Below are 17,976 nucleotides of genomic sequence, written 5' to 3' on the forward strand. Positions count from 1 at the left end.
CGGACTGACATTCGCCCTTCGGGTGCCCCTGGGTGCAGCTTCTGGGACGTGACCATTCCCTCGGCCGAGGTCCGGCCGACGAATGTCAGCAAGCTGAACACCGCCGCGCAGATGGCCCTCATTGGCTCGCTGCTGGCCTGGCCGGTGTTCGACTCGCCGGCCGGGCTTGCGGCCGAATTCGGCCAACTCTCGGCGTCGATCAACGACATGGCCGATGTTCTCGGCGACGCGGCGGGTGCTGGCAGCACCTTTGCCGGCACCGGGACGGCGCCGCTGGACGGCCCGCTGTCCGAGGCCGCCCCCATCGTCGCCAGCGCCGAGCCGCTGCCGGCCGACTCCGCCGAGGCCACCGCCTCCCCGGCCTACAAGACCCATTCGGAGATGCCGCCCGCCATGCGGGCCCTGCAGTACTTCACGGCGGCCACCACGGTGGCCAGCGGCCTGGACTATGCCGTGGGTGGTCGCGGAGCTGTCACCTTCCGGAGGGTCCGGTGAGCGGCTGGCACTTTGCCCATCGTGCGAAAGCTGCTGCCGCTCCTCCTCCACCGCCCCCCCCCCCCCCCCCCCCCCCCCCCCCCCTCCTCTCCCCCTGCCCGGAGTGTCACACACCGAACACACGCGCCCCATTTGGTGCCTGACCGCGCCATCGAATACACCTATAGAGCCCCCGAAAGCAAGGGACATGGTCCGGCATCGTGGGCTGCGGCCGAGCATGACCAACACACGAGCATGCATGTGGCGCATGCGTGCTGGCACAGCAAATGGGGGGGGGGAGAGAGCCACATGCAAAAAGACGCGGGAGATGGAGTGTACGTGTGTATTTGAGGGGAGAAGCGAGGAAAGGGAAGGCAGGAGGCGGAGCTCCCGGGCGCATGCATGGGGACCTACCGAAGGGCGAGGAAGGAGAGGAAGGCGGAGGGGGCCTGGTGCCGCGAGGGTCCCTAGTGGGACTGGGGCACCGGGGCAGGCATGACATCCGGCCCCGGGTGCGAAGCGCCGGTCCCGGTCGGCAGTGGCGGCGGGGCAACCGACGTGGGCATGGGCGGAGCCGGCGCTTGCACCGACGGAGTGCTCATCATCATGCTCATCGGTGCCGACCCGGCCCCGGTGGTGTGCAGCCCGACCGGAGCCAGAGAACCGGCCGAGGAGACCGGCGGGCCGGCGGACACATTGGAAGAGAACGCCCCGGCGGAGGAGCCACCATGCGAGGAGGCCGCACTGGAGGCCGCGACGCCCCCGGTGAACATGCTGGCTCCCGGGGCATGGGGAATGGAATGCATTTGCAGGGCGGCCGGGTTGCTGAGAGCCGACAGGGCACCGAGGGCCGAACCGGCCGACAGCAGGCGCCCCGAGAAGGAGGCCGAGGACCCGGACACCGGCGGGGCCACATGCCCGGTGGAGGTGACAGCAGCGGCGTCGGTGCGCGGCCCGGCGTTGGCCGACGAGCCGGGCCGGTACCGGCGCTTGCCGAAGTCGAAGGGCAGATACCGGTGCTTGAGCATGTGGCTGATCTGTCGGCGCATGGTCATCACAAAGAGCATCACAAAGTACACCACCAAAATGCGCCAGTACACCGGGATGTTGAAGATCTGCGAGGTGGTCAGCAGCAGCGACAGAACCAGGGCCTGGGTGGTGGACAGCCAGAAGGAATACTCCGGCAGCCGGCGGATGAAGGGCCGGAATTCGCCCGGGGTTTGGGAGTCGGGGCCAGGGGGCCCGGAGCTGGAGCCGAGGATCGGCCCGGCCGTCGGCAGCCCCGGGTCATCGGCCCCGTCAGCTCCATCAAGCTCCGGGTCGATGGCCGGCGTGAGGAAGGACAGGAACATGTTCAGCATGTAGATGCCCAGCGCATAGGCAATGATGTAGAACCCCTGTGACAGGACCACTCGCAGGGCGAACAGGACAAACAGGGTCCCGGTGATCGACCACCGGATTGCCAGATACGGCGCAAGCCGGTCGAGGTAGTACCGGTACATCTGCCGGGCAGGAGGGGAGGGGCACGAGTGGAAGGGCGGCCGGGCGGTGAGTGCGGGGGCCGAGCGAAGCACAGCTCCGGTGCCGTGGGGCGGCGGCAAAGGGGGGAGGGGGGGGGGGGGGGGGGGGGGGGGGGGGGGGGGGGGGGGGGGGGGGGGGGGGGGGGGGGGGGGGGGGGGGGGGGGGGGGGGAGCGGACGCACGAAAGTGGCATTGGCATAGTGCTTCGAGAAGGTGGCCAACAACCCGGAATTGGAGGCCGCGCCGGAGGCAGCCGGCGCGCTCTGGCCAATGGTGGACATCGGAGGCGGGAAGGGCGGAGAGGCAGGGGGGAGTACTCGAGGGAACAGAGAAGGCGGGGGGGGGGCTGGGAGGAAAGAGGGAAGGGAGAAATTTTTGAGTGAGGAGCGCTTGTTCTGGGGCGCGGCCACACGGCGTCGCCCGGCGGGGGAGGTGAAAAAGGCGGCTGCTTTCACACGCAACCGAAAACAGAAGGCCCTCAGAGAAGAGCCTCCCGAGCCCCGGCCCCCCCCCCACACACACACACCCATGCACCCCCTGGGGCGGGGGCGGCGGCAACGGGGGGGGGGGGACTGGCAGCTGGTTGTCGGCTCAGCGAGCTTTCCACGCCCGGCGTTGCCTGCCGCCATATGGCGGGGTTCGGTGGGGGGGGGGCGGCGGCCGGGCGGCGGGGAAGCTCACACCCCGCTGCCGGCCACACAAGACCCGATGGCTCGGCCGAAGACCGCGCCGTTCGGAGAACGCGCCCGGCGAATGACGGCGGCCTAGCGGTGTGTCACATCCCCCGGGGGGGCGGTGGCGGCCGGGTAGCGGGGCCCCGCTAGACCAAAGTCACTGACAGAGGTGGCGGGGGCCGACGGGACCCGCGAAAAAAAGAAGCCCGATATATTGGGCGGACTATTTATTCCCCCCCCCCCCCCCCCCTCCCCGAGGCCGGGCGGAAAACCCCCGCTGGGAGCCTGCTCCGGTCCGGTCGTGCTTGTTCAATGCCGACCAAGTGCCAACGAATGTGCGCATCCTTGACCGGATCGCGTCCCCAGAGTCAATGGAGCGACGTCGGCAGAGGAGCCCCGTCCGGTCGATAGCCCCCCGGCCTGCGTTTTTTTTTTTTTCCTTGTCTCTCTCGCTCGTTCGTTCAGCCAGTCCGAATGTTCTATTGTACATTTCGGCGGCAAGACCCATTTTGCGGGCCCGCCACCCAGGGAGTAGATCGATGGAAAAGGCACAGCGGGTGAAGCACGATCCGGCATTTCACAACCACTCTCCCCTCTCCAGGGGGGCGCACCCACCCACATCCCTCTCGCCTCTCCGGTTGTCCTATGCGCCGGCCTTCTGGAGGGCAGCATTCAACTCGACGATGGCCCCACGCGCGGCGACCAGGGCAAACTGCAGTGCCTCGCGCGTCGGCCGATCAGCATGGCAAAGGGCGCAACTGCAGGCGCTCGGGCGCCCAAGCAGGTCGACTCCGGGCTGGTCCTGCTTGCGATGCCGGTCGCGTTCCTGTCCCGGTGCCGGTGCCGGTGCCGGTGCCGGGCCCGGCGGGTGGCCCTCTGCCTGCATGGCGGGCGCATCCGGGCCGGAGGCCGTGCGCCACAGCAGCCGGCCGACTTGCCCCTGGCGCCGGGGGGTCGCCAGCGCGGTGGCCCGATCGGACCCGGCGAACTGTCTCCGGCGCCGGGCCCGGTGCGCCTGGTCCACATGCCAATAGCCCAAGTCCACGAGGATGCAAAAGTGCATCACCCGCCGAGCTCGGGACAGGAGCACCTGCCCGGGATCCTCCTCGACACAGGCACCATAGGTCGGGGTGCTGGCAGCCATGAGGGCCGCCGCTCGGCGGCGTTCCATCCCGGCCGCCGGTTGCAGGGCCTGGCACTCGCGCAAAATGTCCCCCGAGAGGCTGAGCCACCAGCCTGGGGCCCAGCCGATCGCCGGGCCGTCCGGTCGGCGCCCGACCGCCAGAGCGCACGCCTCGGTCGCCGGGCACCCGGCGGAATCCTCCTCAAGTGCGTGCAGCCGGGCGGCCGGCAGGAGCTCGTCATCGGCCGGATGCTCGGGCGGCTGCTCCGGGGCGGATGGCTCGCCGGCCATGTCCTGCCCCGTGCTCGGGCCGCCGGGCGGGGTCGACCATTGCCACCACTGCCGCCTCCAGCAGGAGGGCATGCGCGTGGAGGCCCGGTGTGCCGGCAGGGGGTCGGTGGCCTTGCCCGGGGTGGTGGGGCTGCTTGGGGCCGATTGCGCGCGGTCGGGCGGCGCTGACGCCGGTCCCGGTGCCGGGGTGCTCGATTGGTGGCCGCGGATTTCCGCACGGACACGGACCACCTGGCCACGCGATCGGGCCACCGGGGCCGGCCACGTCCCGGCGTCGCTCGCTTCGGCGCACTGCCCGGCCGGGGGGTCCCCCTGGTGGGCCAGGCCGGCTGCCATGTGGGTCGCCGGTGGCCCGGCGGTGGCGGCCAGCGCCCGGTCCTCGGGGCCCGAGCTTGCGCCCGGTGATGAAGGCTCACTTGCCGCATCGAGCGGCGACTCGGCCGGTTGCCGGTCCTTGCGCTCGTCTTCCAGGGGGATCAGCAGCGCCGAGCCGGTGGACGCCATGAGGAAGGGCGTGTTGGTGGCATTCATGCGCCGGGCACTTTGGCGACTGTGCGGCGCGAGGGTTTCCGCCAGGCTGGCGCTCAGCAAATCGCTGATGACCTGAAGCTGTTGCGCGAAGCGCCGGCCGGCCAGCGGGGCCGGCCGGACCAGGGTCAAGCTGGCCATCAGCCCGGCGGCCAGGAGCCCCAGCCAGATGGCCACCAGGCGCTGGCCGCTGGCCTGCAGGGCAGCCGCAAACCATCCGCCCCCCATGCCGCCCGGCGGCAAGACAGCCCCTCGCTGGCCGATGGGCGTGTTCAAAGCCAGCAGGGCCGCGCGCGAGGCATCGGCCACCGCGCCCGGGGCCACGGCCGCCAGTTGCAGCCCGAAGATCGGGAAGCCCAGCAGGCGCAGCGTGTGCGCCACGACCAGCAAAATGAAGAGCCCCATGGCCACGGTGCTCAGCCAGGCCAGGCGCCCGACCACCTGCAGCCAAATGCCGGCTGGCGAGAGGACGGCCCCGGTGGCGACGGCGGCCAATGCCTCGGCGGCCGTGCCGCCGGCCCCTGCTACCGCCGGCCCCGCCGCGGCCACGCCCATCTGCGAGCCGACCGTCAGGCGCTCCACCAGCAGGACCATCACCCGGGCCAGGGGCACGATCAGGCAGCTGGCCAGTGCGGCACACACCCCGGCCCCGGTCCCGCGCCACAGGAGCACCGGAGCCATCTGGCCGAGCGTCGGCCGGACAACCAGCAACATCTATGCGGTCGGCGTGCAGGCGGCCGCAGGTGTTTGCACACGCGGACACACGCGGACGCACACGGACGCACACATGTACGCGCATGTGCCGATAACCGTGCATGCATGCATTAGTGCACACAAGCGCATGATCGTGCATAGGCACACACGCATGTATGTAGACGCGCCCACACATCCGCGCACGCATGTGTACCGTAGGCAGTGGGCCCCCGGCATCGGGTGTCAGTGCTTCTTCCCTGGCAGCTCACAAGCCCACAGTTGGCTTGTCTCCTCCGGCCCCCCCCCCCCCCCCTTCGGCCGGTCTCACAAGCGTGCCGCTCTTCGTCGCACGCACCGTCGTCAGGGTGGTGGCCGACGACCATCCAGATGCCAGATCCCGCTGCCACTGATGTGGCCACCAGGTTGGGTCGACCATGGCCACCGAGGCCACCAGCGTGAGAGCAATGCTGGATCGCGCCACGGCCGGGTCGGCCACTGTGCAGTGGCATCCGGCGCGAGGAGGAAGCATGGGCCTCTTCTTCGGTCAGTGGGGCTGCCTGCATCTCTCATCTCGGCGCCCCCCCCCCGCCCCCCTGGCCATGTCGGTTGGCGTGTCTGACGTACCGGCCAGGAAGTTCCGCCACAAACGTCGAGGGAACCCGCCCACCAGCGAGCGCCGCTGTGTCTGCATGCGGGGGAGCTCCTGCTCGGCCGGGGCCCGCGCGGCTTGCAGGGCCTCGAGTGGCGGCCACACCGCGGCCGCCTGACAAGGGAGCGGCTCCCTGTCAAGGGTCCCGGTGCAATGTTCATTCGGCTCCCGGGTCTCGGCCAAGCCCCGGCGCACGGCCACCAAACCGGCGAGGACCTCCAGGTGGGCCAGGTGCTGCGTGGGTGGTCGTCAGTGGCCGTGGTCTTTCTCCTGCCCCTGCCCGCTGCTGGCTTGTGCCATGTATGCCGACACCAAGGCGTCTGCCTGTCTGGCTGGCTGGCTGCCTGTGTGTGTGTGCGTGTGTGTGTGTGTGTGTGTGTGTGTCGATGCCCCGTGTCACGGCTCGGTGTCTCTTCTCGTACCAGGAGCGACTGTCCGGCGGAGAGGGCGTCGTCAGCCTTGTTGGCGGTCAGACGAGCCACCAGGGCGTCGAGCACGGCCCGGTCGACCGGCCTCCATGCCCCGGGCTCGCGATATGCCTCCAGCAGGAGGAATGCCGCGACCTCCCTGGCGCCTACCGGGCCACAGCAAGAGGGGCGTTGGTGTTAGATGCCCGGCCGCACTTGGCTGATAGCCCTCTTGCCGGCCTCCCGCCGGGCGGTTCCCGGCGTCCGACCCTTTCCGCCGGGCGCCCTCGAGCGGCGGCGGAGCAAACGCACCAAGCACATCCATCTGGCAGGCCGCCTGCGGCCCGATGGGGGAGCCGCTCGTTGCCCGTGCGGGCGTCACGTCCAGCGACACGGTGGCCGCTGCCAGGCCGGCCAGGCGAGCCAGCTCGCCAATCAGGCGGCCATACTCCCGCGGCCGAAGGCCAAAGTGCGGCCCAAACAGCAGGGCCAAATACCGGTCCGGGGTGAATGTGCCCCGCATGCGCGCGCGCGCACTGGCCAAAGCCCGATGCGGCTGGAGGGTGCTCGCCGGGCGGCCTGCTGCGGGGGGCTCGCCGGCGGCCGGGGCATCGGTGCGGCCGGGGCCCGGGCCGGCCCCCGGGTCCGGCGAGCTGGCTGCCAGGAGGCGCCCGGCCGCGCGGGCTCCCCGGCGCAGCCGCTCCACCGAGTAGCCCACCGGGTTCAGGCTGAAGGTGCTATACCCCTCGGCCAGCGTGATCGGGCTCTCCCACAGGGCGTCGACCAGGTGGTCTTGTGCCGTGCGCAGGAGCTTTCGCGCGGCCTCCGGCGACAGGAGGGCCCGGCGGCCGAAAGCCAGCCACAGGAGCAACACCCCGTGGCCGCGAAAGACCGACCGCCGGAGGAGCCCGGCCGCGCGTGGGCTCCCCAGGCCCACGGCCACCAGGGCGATGGCCAGGGCCGAGGCGGTGTACACCCCGGTGACGCTGGCGCCAAGCAGCCACACCGGGGCCGGGGGCCATCGGCCAGCCGGCAGGCGCTCACTCGGGGCCGGCCATCGGGCAGTCAGGGCGTCGCAAAATTCGCCCCCCTCGGTGGCGGCCATGGCGCCGGCGATGGCGGCCCAAAAGTCGGGGCCCTCGCTGGCGGCGGCGGCCGCCGCCACCCTGGTGCTGGCGGCGGCCAGGGCCGCCTGGCGGAAGTCCCTGGTCGGGCACCACACATGGAAGGCCGGCCGTGCGGCGATGGCCAGCAGCACCGAGTGGCCGACGGCCCGCGCGGCGGACCCGCTCCCGACGCTGGTCCACTGGTGCCGCCATGGGGGCAGGAGGGCCACCGTCAGCAGGCCGATCAGGGTGATGGCCGCGCGAAGGGGCACGAAATTCAGGGCACTGGCAGCGCCGGGGCCCGGGGGGGGGGGGGGGGGGCACACGGGCATGCGCGCATGTGCGGGAGGCATGTCGGTCAGTCGCGCCGCCAGTGGAGGCCATTCATCGGGCCCGGAGCGAGCCCCAAAGCCGGGCACGCACTGTGTCGCCAGACCGAATGTCGCCCCGACGACCACGGAAATGGACGCGCGCACGGCAAAGCGCAGGGTCTTCCCCACGAAGGAGCTCGCCTGGCAGAGAGTGGCCAAGTGGGCGGCCGACGCAGCCAGCAGGACCTCGTGAGTGGCATACCGCGACACCGGGGCCGCGACGCACGCCCGGCCGGTCCACCGGTCGGCCAGGCAGGTCCACCGGTCCGGGGCCGGGGGGCCGTCGCGCGGCAAGCGCACCCGCGGGGCCAGACCCCCGGGCGGCCCGTGGCCCGGGTGCGGGTCATGGAGCTGTGCCAGCGGCACCACCATGATCGGCAGCGCCAGCAGCAGCCCGGCCACCGCCTCGCGGAAGGCGCAGCCGATGATGGTGGCCGACATTCGGGCCAGCAGCGCGCGCAGCCACAGCCCGAGGGTGGCCCAGCGGCCCGCGGCCCCGGGCAAGTGCCCCACCGAGGCGCTGCGATAGCCGGCCGGGTGGAAGCTCTCGTCATCCAGGTCCACGGTGGCCGGAGGCGAGTGCAAGGTCTGCCAAGCGGAGTGTCAGAAGTGCGCGTGCGCGCGGCGAGCTCCGCGCCGGGGAGGCCGGCACATGGGGCGAGCGGGCGAGAGGCCGGTGCATGGCCGGGCCGGGGGACCGGGGCGGAGGACAGGCCCGAGGAAAAGAGCGGGACACCGAGCAGGACAACGTACCTGGGGAAGGGCATCTTCCTCGAGCAGGGCTTGCGACGAAAGGGGGCCACTCGCGGGCCGCACGTCAAAGAGGCATGTCTGCTCGCCCGGCAGCGCAGCCAGGGGGATGCTCTCCGGGTGGGTGGAGGCCTTGCGCCCGGCCGGGGCGTGTTCTTCCATGGGCAGTGTCAGGATGCCCGGTTCTTGGCCGGGGGCGGCCGCGTTTGCGCCGATCGGCACTGCTTCCGGGCAAGGGGAGTGCACGGGGACAAGCAGATGGCAGGGCCCAGTGCCCGGGTCAATGTGGGGGCGCACGAGGGGAAGGCGGCAATAAAAAAAAGGCGGTCCAGCGGTCAAGGTCCACGGCAAAAGGCAGGCAAAGGTATGTCGAGAGGCTTCATCATGGCAAGACTGCCCACGAGACTCTGTGCCCGGCCCCCGGGCGCCGGCTCATCAACCGTCTCGACCGTGCTCGCCGCATGGCGGCCGGATGCTCGACGCCCCCCATGCCCGGCGGGGAGTGTGCCGATCCCCTCCTGGCCGGGCGTGCCGCCCGGTGGGTTCTCCCGCCCTCAGCCCCACAATGGCCCCGGCTGGAGGGCCATCCGCGAGGCGCGATCGCCCCCTCACCCACAACCACATGGGGTTGGGTCTGGAGCGCCCGGCATGGTACCCCAGTCAACTGGGATGAGATCAGAACCGGCAGCAGTTGATGAAGTTCGAATTGATAGCCAACGGCGTTAGACTTAGTGACTTCGGAGAGCACATAATGCCATTCGATGTAGGACATCACGCCGGGGAGGATCACACCGCGGGCATCCCTCCGTACAGCCGCCGCACCTCGGGCGCCGTTCGCACGTCCCCCCCCCCCCCCCGCCCGCCGGCGGACGCACGCCAGCGGGCGCACGCTGGTGGCTTACACATGTGCCCTGCGCCGCGCCGTGTCGGAGGGGGTCGCATCTGCCACAGGCGGACATGGCTTCGTGGCCCCCGGCAGGACACGCCCGCTTGTTCCCGGCCCCACCTGGGCCCTGGGCACCGGCCGTCTCTCCGGGCCTGGTGCCTGTGTGCTTGTGTGCGTGTGTGTGTGTGAATCTGCGCGGCGCTCCCTGTCTCCTGCGCGCCGGGCATTGCGCAGTGTGCCGGTTTTTTGTGGATCGCCGATCCCGGTCGGGCCATGGACGCCAGGAGCCATCTCCCCCCCTCCCCCCCCCCCCCTATCCCGTCCCGTTCTTCGCTACATCCTCTCCAGCACCCACCCTACCCTTCCCCTTCCCTCCTCCCCCATCCCCCCGGTGTCTCCCTCGCTTGGGCTCCCCTCCCTGTCGCCTTCCCCTCTGGATCGCGCCCGGCTGGCTCGTACACCCGCCGCTTGACCCCCTCCCCCCCCGGCCAGTCCCCGGACGGGGTGAGACCACAGCGTAGCACGTATCCCCCCTCCCCCCCTCCCCCTTCTCTCCCTCTTTCGGTCTGCCTCTCCCCTTTTCTCCCCCTCCCATTTCACCCCTCCCCTTGCGACCATGTTGTCTGCGCGCGCCCGGGCCCTGCTCCATCGGCCCCCCTCCGGCGCCGCCGGGTCCGTCCGGCAGTATGCCCGCAGTGCGTCGGCCCTGCTCGGGGACATCCAGCCCACGCGGGACTTCTTCCGGGCGTCGGCCTACCTGCGAGAGTCGGTGACCGGGCAATTTTCGCTGCCCCCCTCCCTCGGTGGCGGGGGCATCCCCATCATCTCGGAAAACTCCTCCGGCCCGAGCCCCCCCCCGGCCGGCTCTGCGTCTCACCTCCCTGGCGGTGCTCCGCCGTCGCCGCCAGCGGGGACGGCCGGGGCCAGCCTCGGGCGGCGACGTGCATCCCGTCCGCGCCCGACGGCGGCGGCCGCTGCTGTTGCTCGATCGGCGGCGGCGGCGGCGGCCGCCGCCGCCACGGCAGCCGCCGCGGCCCGGCCCTCTCCCCCCTTCCCCTACACGTATGGCCCCTCGGACCTGTCACGCCATCCGCATCTGCCGCAGCTTCTGCCGGAGCAGGCCCTCGTGTCGACGGAGATGTCCCGGTCCCTGCGCGCCCTGGCCGCCTACTCCCAGGCGCAAATCATGGACGCGGCCTTGCCGTACTTCGTCAGCAAGCAGATCCCGGTGCTGGCCGAGCCGCTGGACCTGGCGCACGAGCTGATGCGGTCTTCCATCAATGGCCGGCATCAGGCCCTGCTGGATGCGGTCACCGGGACCGGGGCCTCGCTGGCGCAGACGCACCTGGAAAATGCCGTCGTCACCAAGTCCCAGCATCACCAGGGCGTGGACATGTTCATCAGCTTCCAGCCGCCGGAGCCCCGGCGCCCGGCCTTCCCCCTGCATCCCGGGGTGTCGGTCGAGGGGCAGGTGCTCTTGTCGCGGCCCTTCATCAATCGGCACCGGGCCAATCCGAAGATGTACTTCGAGCTGGTGTCGCAGCTCCGGCACCTGAGCCTGTCGCACTTTCACCCGCTCTTCCGTCAGCACTATGCCGGGGTGTTGTCGCAGCCGGCGGACGATGTCCTGCTGCAGCACCTGGCCAGACTGACTCCCGGGGCATCTTCCAACCCGGGGCACTTGTATTCCCTCCGCCAGTCGACCCTGGCCCTGGGAGTCGAGGCGCCGGTGGAGATGCCGGCCGTCGGGCCGGCCACCAGCCCGGCTGCCATGCAGCTCGTCAGCCCTTCGGCCGGGGCCCCGGGCGACGGGCCGGCCGGCTCCGGCCCCCCCTCGGGGCGGCACTTTCCCCAGCCCCTGCCTCCGCGTTTGGCCGCGGCCATCGAGGCCGCCGAGCACCATGGCATCCTGCTGTCCGGCTACTACCCCCCGGGGATGGCCAGCGTGGCGGACATGCGTGCGGCGGCCGAGGCCGTGGCCAAGGCCGAGGCCGAGGCCGCGGCCTTGACCCCCGCCCCGCCGGCCAGCCTCCTCCAGTCGCGGCACTTCATCGAGCTACTGGAGGCCCTGGAGCGCGCGCCCGGTCGCCAGGCCGCCGCCCAGGAGGCCACCCGGCTGCATCCCTTCCGCCAGCCGATGGCCCCGGCCACCGTGATCCATTCCCTGCTCCAGCGGTCTCCCCTTCAGAAGATGCCCCTGAGCGAGATGCTGGCGGCGCAGCAGCTGTTCCTGGCCTCGCCGGCCCCGACGATCTTCGACCACTTTGGCCGGCAGTTCCTGACCCTCCTGCGGCGGGAGCTTGGCCGGGTGGTGGCCGCCGGGCACTCGGATGAGTTGGCCCAGCGGTTCCTGCTGGCCACGCAGTCCTGCTGGTCGGACACGAGCCGGGCGCTGGCATGGCCGCCGGCGCGCACCGGGCCGGCCGGCCCGCCCGGCGTGCTGGGCCTCTCCCCGGGGCCGCTGGACACCGGTCTCTTGGGCCCGGACGACATGGCGGCCCTGGCGCCATTGCTGGACCAGGCCTTTGCCGGGTTGATGCTTGGGTCGTCGGATGGCGAGTCGGCCGGCGAGGCCCGGGCGCCCAGCACCGCCAGCCGGCCCTCGCTCGAGGCCCTCCTGACCTTGCCGTTCCCGGTGGCGCCGCCGGCCGATTCGCCGCTCCTGCAGCCGGCCACTCGAGACAGCTTGACCCTGCTCCTGCGCTTTTACCAGGCTCTGGCGTATGCCCTGCGTCATGCCCATGCCAGCCAGCAGTCGGCCGTGGCGCTGCTCATGGTGGATCTCTTCCAGGCGGCCTTCCTGACCGAGGGGTGTCCCCTGCCGGAGGGCCTGTTTCCCGAGGCCTCGACCAGTGGCCGGACGCGTGCCGGCGCTTCGGCGGCCACTCGGCAGGTGTCGGTCTTCGATCCGGCCCGGTGTCGCGGCCTGCCCCGGCACTTTTCCCTGCTGCTGGAGAAGTTGCACCTGGACCCGCTGATGGACTTGCCGGATTTGGCCGGGCGGCTGGTCCTCTCTCCGGACTTCTACCTGAAGACCCTGGGCCCGTTGCTTCGCGTGGCCCCGATGGGCACCGGCTCGCCGATGGACCAGATGGTGGCCAGTGTTTTTGCCACGCCCGAGGCGTTGGCCCGCGGCCAGGCCCCAATGGCCAGCAATGCGGTTCCGCTGCTGGACCAGATGCAGCGCGAATTGGCCGGGCGCCTGTTGGCCGAGCTCGGCTCGCACATGGAGTCCGGCCGGGTGATCCACCACTTGCATATGGTGGCCCTCTTTGAGCCGGCCCTTCCCCGGGCCGAGGCCGCTTCGGACTCCCCCCTGGAGTCGCTGTTGCAGATGTTCCACCACCCGCACACCAGCCCCCTGGCGGCGGTCCTGCAGCAGCTGCCCTATCTGCACATCAAGGGTGCGGTTGGCCTGCTGGCGCAGCGCTTTGCCCAGGAGGCCGGGCTGCCGGCCGCCTCGGGGAATCCCTTTGTGGCGCTCGGCCAGCCGGGGGTCCCGCTATCCGAGCTGCTGGTGCCGCCGTCGCTGGAGCCGGCCATGGCCACGGGCGAATCGCCAAGCGGCCGGGGGTCCGCGGCCGAGTCGCACCTGGACAGTCTCGGCATGCTGACCAGCGCCACGATGGCCGCTTCGTACCGGCGACTGTCGGAGCAGGTGGCCGTGTGCCGGCTGTTTGGCCTGCTGCTGGCGCCCTTTGCCGAGACGGCGGCCTATCCATTGGCCTCCGGGGCCGAGGTGATCGCCGATGGCCAGGACATGCTCCGGGCATTTGCCGACCTTGGGGCGGACTTCGGCCGGGTGCCGGACTTCAGCGAGATGGACATCCGTCCGCGTGATACGGCCATCCAATTCCTGCTCAATTTGCCGGGCGCACGGGTCAGCGCGCCGGGGCTGTCCGACCGCCTGGCGGCGTCTCCGTCGCTGCCTTTCGCGGCGGTCGCCACGACCATCGGCGCCACCCCCCCGGGCGAAGACCGGTCCATGGGCATGCCTGAGTCCGGGGCCCGGGACCATGGCGGCAGTGGCAGCGGCGGCGGTGGGATCCCCACCAGCCGGCGCCCCTCGGCGCGGTCCCTCGGGACCCAGCCTCCGGCCGGTTTGTCGCCCTTTGCCCCGTCGGTGGCGCCGCTGGGCGGGCCGAGCATGTCCGGGCCCCGGGGCCCGGGGCCCAGCGGGGCCCCGGCCGCCGCGGCCACCACCCTCTCGGCCTTGCAGTTCTATGCCCACCACTTTGGGGCCGACGTGCGCAATGAGCAGGAGGATGACTTCATGCTGCACATGATGGAGCCGCTGTTGCACCAGCCCTCGGCCCCCACGCGCCAGGCTCTGCGGTATTACTCGCAGCTGTTTGACGGGTCGAATGTGGCGCGGATTTTGGCCAAAATCCGCGCGACCCAGCCCCCGGTGGCGGCTCCCCTGGCCAATCCCCCGGCGGCGCCCTTGCAAATGATGTTCCGCTGGTGGCCGCTGTTTGCCATGTTGCCGGCCTTGCAGGGCCCCCAGCCGGAGCGCGATTTGCTGGAGCTCTTTTCGAATGGCGACCCGCTGTCGGCCGATCGGTCCGGGTCCATGGTCTATGACCTGCTGCTGGACTGGGGCACCTTCGTGTCGAAGCAGCCCCTGAGTGATCCCTTCTCCGGCCAGATGAACTCCGGCATGGCGGCCACCAGCGGGCTGGCCATCCGGCGGCCGGAGCCCGTGCCGGTGCCGGTGCCGATGGCGCCGGCCGCCGACGAGCCGGGCTCCAGCCCGGCCCCGGGGCCTGACGCCGGGCCCCTGGCCGAGCTCCGGCACTTCTTCGGGCTCTCGCCGCGCGAGTACAAGCGCGCCACGGCGGACATGTACTCGCGCGAGTTGGAAGACGCGCGGGCCATCGCCGCGCACATGCTGCACTCGATGCTGCTGGCCCAGACGACCGACGAGCTCCGTGCCTCGGCGGCCAATTCGCACCTCTCGCTGTCCTTCGTGACGCAGGAGACCCCGGGCGGCCCCGGCCGCCGGGTCATGGAGCCGCAGTTTGACGCGTGGGAGGAGAGCGGCGTGGACTTCGACGGTAATGACATGCTCTTCAGCGATGACGATGACAATGATGATGGCGATGCCTTTGTTGTTGGCGCCGGTGACCGGGCCACTGCCATGGCCAATGGCCGGAACCTGCTGCTGAGCCTCGATGACGATGTCGACCATGATGATGGGCATGCTGGCGCTGCTGCTGCTGCTGCCGCCGCCGATGACGATGATGATGTTGACATCGGCCGGGGCGCCGATGTCGATGGAGGGTCCTCCTCGGATGGGGGGGCCTTCCTGTCGGATGGCACGTCCTCCGGTGATGAGCTCCTGGTGGATGACCGGGGCCGGGGCGCGGCCGGCCGCCGGAGCCCCGCGGATCCGGACGCCGCTGGCCCGGCGGGGCTGCATGCCACGCATGTGGACGCCGCGCGCGAGGCGCTCCTTCGTTACCTGGACTCGGAGTTTGTGCCAGCCGGGCGGGTCATCCGCACGGAGGTGGACTTCGCGGCGGTGGCCTCGCGGGCTCTGTTGCAGCCGCTGGCTCTGGGGGCCGAGCGGTGGCCGGTCCCCGGGGTCCCGGTGTCCGGGCGTCATGCGCAGCCCCTCCCCTCGGGGGTTCTGCTGCAGCACCGGCACCCGAGCTTCAACCGGTATCTGGAGCTGGCCGGCATGTCGAGCGAGCACCATGTCCGCCGGGAGCAGGCCCTGCGGCAGCTCCGTGGCATTGAGCGCCATGTGCGCAGCCAATTGGAGGAGGATCGCGCGGCGGCGGCGGCTCTGGCGGCCGCCGGGCCGAGTGATGTCCTGCCGCCGGGGCCACTGCTGTCGGCCGAGCACCTGGCCCGGGTCCGGGAGGTGGTGGCCCGCGCGCGGATGGCCTACTTCAGCGCCGAGTGCGAGCTGGCCGCCGTGCAGTGTAGCCTGAGCCAGGCCCATGTGCGGCTTCTGAGCGACATGCTGGGCTCGTTGGTCCTGCGTCCGGAGGCCGAAGTGGATGGTCGGCCGTGTGTCGCCGAGTATCGGGACTTGGAGGCCGGGCTGGCCGAGCTCCAGGCCATCACCGACCGCCTGGTCCGGAAGTCCTTCACGGCGGCCATGTTCAGTGACTTGCGCGAGGCGCGCCAGCACCTGGCCCAGGTGGACCAGTGCCGCACGCGAGCGGCCGAGCTTGGTAGCCGGATCTTCGGGCTGGCCGAGCAGGCCGCCGCGCCGGATTGGCCGTTTGCCGCGGCTGACGGGCCTTTGGCCGCGGACGTTGTCCCCGGCGCGCCGGGGACCATGATGAGCATGTCCTCGGCCAATGCCACCCCGGGCCTGCCGATGTCCATGTCCATGGCCAATGTGGCGAGTGCCGGTGGTGGTGCCGGTGCCGGTGTCGGTGCCGATGGTGGTGCCGGTGCTGGGGCCAATGCCGGCGCTGGCGGATCGCCGACATCGCCCACAGGTGGCCGTGGCCGTGGTCGTAGCCGCACTGGCCGGTCGGCCACATCGGCCCCGGCGACCGGCCCGCGGCGCGAGCGTGATGCCACCTCGGGCCAGCTATTTGGCATGGGCCGACGCCGTGCCTCCACTTTGGCGGGCGGTATGGCCCTCTCTTCCGCATCGGCTGCGGCTGCACCATCGGCTGCGGCTGAGGCTGCGGCTGCGGCTGAGGCTGGCACTGCTGCCGACGGCAAGGCTTCTGCCAAGCCGGCGATGTCTCCCTCTTCTGCTCCCGCGGCGGCGGCGGCGGCGGCGGCGGCGGCGGCAACGGCCGAGCAGGCCACGGCCCCGGCCCAGCCGCGGAATCCCTATGACAAGAACATCTTCGACATCGATGGCGACGCGGATCTCATGGATGACTTGTACTTCCGGCGCTGGCGCAAGGCCATCGAGTCGCCTTCGCATGCCATCGTCAAGCCGGCCTCCTCCGGGGACTTCCCCGGGGGCGGGGCCGATGTGCTTGGCCCGGGGGCCGGGCTCTTTGGCGTCGGTGATGAGGAAGACATGCATGTCATCGACGATGATCACCCTTTGCTGAAGGAGTTCGACCAGATGCTGGCTGATATTTTCGAGACGTGCGTCTCTCTCTCTCTCTCCCTCCCTCTCTCGCTCCCTTCCTCCCTTCCTCTTGCTCGCTCGCCCTCTCTCTCTCTCTACCTTGTCCCTTTTCCCCTGACTCTTGTTGATGTACTGACCCCCTCCCCCTCCCTCCCCTCTTCTCACCCTGCCCAATATGCAGCTTCACCGATGACCACGATCAAATGGTGTCAATGTTGGATCCGAAGTCACGCCGCCTGTTGATGCAGGAGTTCTCCGAGCTGACGGCCCCTCGGGAGGAGGATGGTGCCGATCTGGATGTCATTTCGCCGCTGCTGTCCAGCCCGGCGCCGGCCAGCTCAGCAGCCCTGTCGAATGCCCTGGCCTACAAGCAGCGACTGAAGCAGCAGCAGCAGCAGCAGCAGCAGCAGCAGCAGCAGCAGCAGCGTGAGCAGACTGCTGCTGCCGCCGCCACCGACGACGATGAGGAGACCAAGCCCTCAGCCCACGAGGAGTTGAAGGACTCATCGAAGATCGACAAGTAGATGTTGCCTTGACTGCCTTTCCCCCTTCCTGTGCCTGCATCTCCTCCCCTGGTCTTCTCCCCCTCTCGCTTCCCCCCCCCCCCCTCCCCTCCCTGTCTCCCCTTTTCTTTCCCCTATCTCGTCCTTGTGTAGATCAAAGGGTGCTGCGCTTCTTCCGCCAGACTGGCGTGCATGCGCGCAACCACCCGCCCCCGTCTTTACTTGCCATTCTCCCCCTAGATTTACCCCATGTGTACCATGTACATCGACTTCCCTCTCCTGTTCAATGAAGACGCGCTTTCCCGCCCAAAGGCCAAGACAAGGAAGTATTTTATACCGATGTGAAGGGGGGAGGGGGGAGGGGGGTTGCAACTGTCGGCGGGCATTTGCATGGTCACGGGCAAGGGAACACGCAGCCGACACACGAGCGTCGGCATGCACCCCACCGGGCATGGGGGACAGCAGAGAGGGGGCGGGAGGAGAAAGCGGGCAACAAGAGAAGGACAAGGGCGGGCATGCCAGCGAGGCAGGACCCCGCCTTTAGGTGGAGGGGGCGATGCCCTGGGCGGCCAGGAAGGCCTTGGCCGCGTCGGTGGTCGGGCCGCCGCCGTGGGTGATCATCCAGGCCGCGGCCTCGGTGACGCGCTCGGTCGGGACACCGGCCGCAACGGCGATGTTCCGCGCATGCAGGGCCATGTGCCCGCGATTGATGCCCTCCAGGGAGAGGGCACGCACGGCGGCGAAGTTCTGCGCCAGGCCGACACACGCCAGGATGTGCGACAGCTCGGCGGAGGTGGGGCTGCCGGCCAGGGCCAGGGCCACGCGGTATGACTGGACCGTGGTCACGGCGCCGCCCTTGGTGCCGACGGCAAGGGGGAGCTGTGTCGGCGCACGCGCGGCCATGGGCAAATCGGCCCGACGAGGCAACAGGGTCAGAGGGGGGGGGG

The 17,976-nt window shown here is 70.7% G+C and overlaps 5 protein-coding genes across 5 annotated transcripts in view; 2 read left to right on the forward strand and 3 right to left on the reverse strand.

The window, feature by feature from the left end:
- Positions 1-495, forward strand: part of H696_00793 (hypothetical protein) — a gene marked incomplete at both ends in the record, with an annotated part of 4,003 nt that extends 3,508 nt beyond the window's left edge. The window contains one exon of the mRNA XM_009494678.1: positions 39-495. Within this exon, the coding sequence (XP_009492953.1) occupies positions 39-495 (457 nt within the window). The remainder of the gene's footprint in view (positions 1-38) is intronic.
- A 308-nt stretch (positions 496-803) lies between these two features.
- On the reverse strand, positions 804-2,427 carry H696_00794 (hypothetical protein). The gene is made up of 2 exons (XM_009494679.1): positions 2,177-2,427; positions 804-1,976 (listed from the first exon to the last, which is right to left on the reverse strand). The coding sequence occupies exons 1-2, from the start codon at positions 2,273-2,275 to the stop codon at positions 942-944; spliced, it is 1,134 nt and encodes a 377-aa protein (XP_009492954.1). The 5' UTR covers positions 2,276-2,427; the 3' UTR covers positions 804-941.
- Positions 2,428-3,231: 804 nt separating this feature from the next.
- On the reverse strand, positions 3,232-8,748 carry H696_00795 (hypothetical protein; the record flags this gene model as incomplete). The annotated part of the gene is made up of 7 exons (XM_009494680.1): positions 3,232-5,324; positions 5,659-5,798; positions 5,928-6,186; positions 6,375-6,526; positions 6,672-7,750; positions 7,889-8,424; positions 8,590-8,748. 7 exons carry the CDS (start codon positions 8,746-8,748, stop codon positions 3,312-3,314), a joined length of 4,338 nt encoding a protein of 1,445 aa, XP_009492955.1. The 3' UTR covers positions 3,232-3,311.
- A 1,340-nt stretch (positions 8,749-10,088) lies between these two features.
- H696_00796 (hypothetical protein) lies at positions 10,089-17,050 on the forward strand (the record flags this gene model as incomplete). The annotated part of the gene is made up of 2 exons (XM_009494681.1): positions 10,089-16,543; positions 16,708-17,050. 2 exons carry the CDS (start codon positions 10,089-10,091, stop codon positions 17,048-17,050), a joined length of 6,798 nt encoding a protein of 2,265 aa, XP_009492956.1.
- The window catches only part of H696_00797 (hypothetical protein), a 2,603-nt gene continuing 1,557 nt past the window's right edge, over positions 16,931-17,976 (reverse strand). Inside the window, exon 4 of the mRNA XM_009494682.1 lies at positions 16,931-17,908. Coding sequence (XP_009492957.1) covers positions 17,570-17,908 — 339 coding nt within the window. The 3' untranslated portion in view covers positions 16,931-17,569. The remainder of the gene's footprint in view (positions 17,909-17,976) is intronic.

Source organism: Fonticula alba, assembly GCF_000388065.1.
Source record: "Fonticula alba strain ATCC 38817 unplaced genomic scaffold supercont2.1, whole genome shotgun sequence".
In the NCBI taxonomy this organism is placed as follows: Eukaryota; order Rotosphaerida; family Fonticulaceae; genus Fonticula; species Fonticula alba.

Bases quoted from the DNA above. Each gene is read 5' to 3' on its own strand.
- H696_00794 (XM_009494679.1), bottom strand. From the start codon at position 2,275: ATGTCCACCATTGGCCAGAGCGCGCCGGCTGCCTCCGGCGCGGCCTCC. The intron at 1,977-2,176 runs GTGCGTCCGCTC...CCTGCCCGGCAG, and splicing joins ACTATGCCAATGCCACTTTC to ATGTACCGGTACTACCTCGA.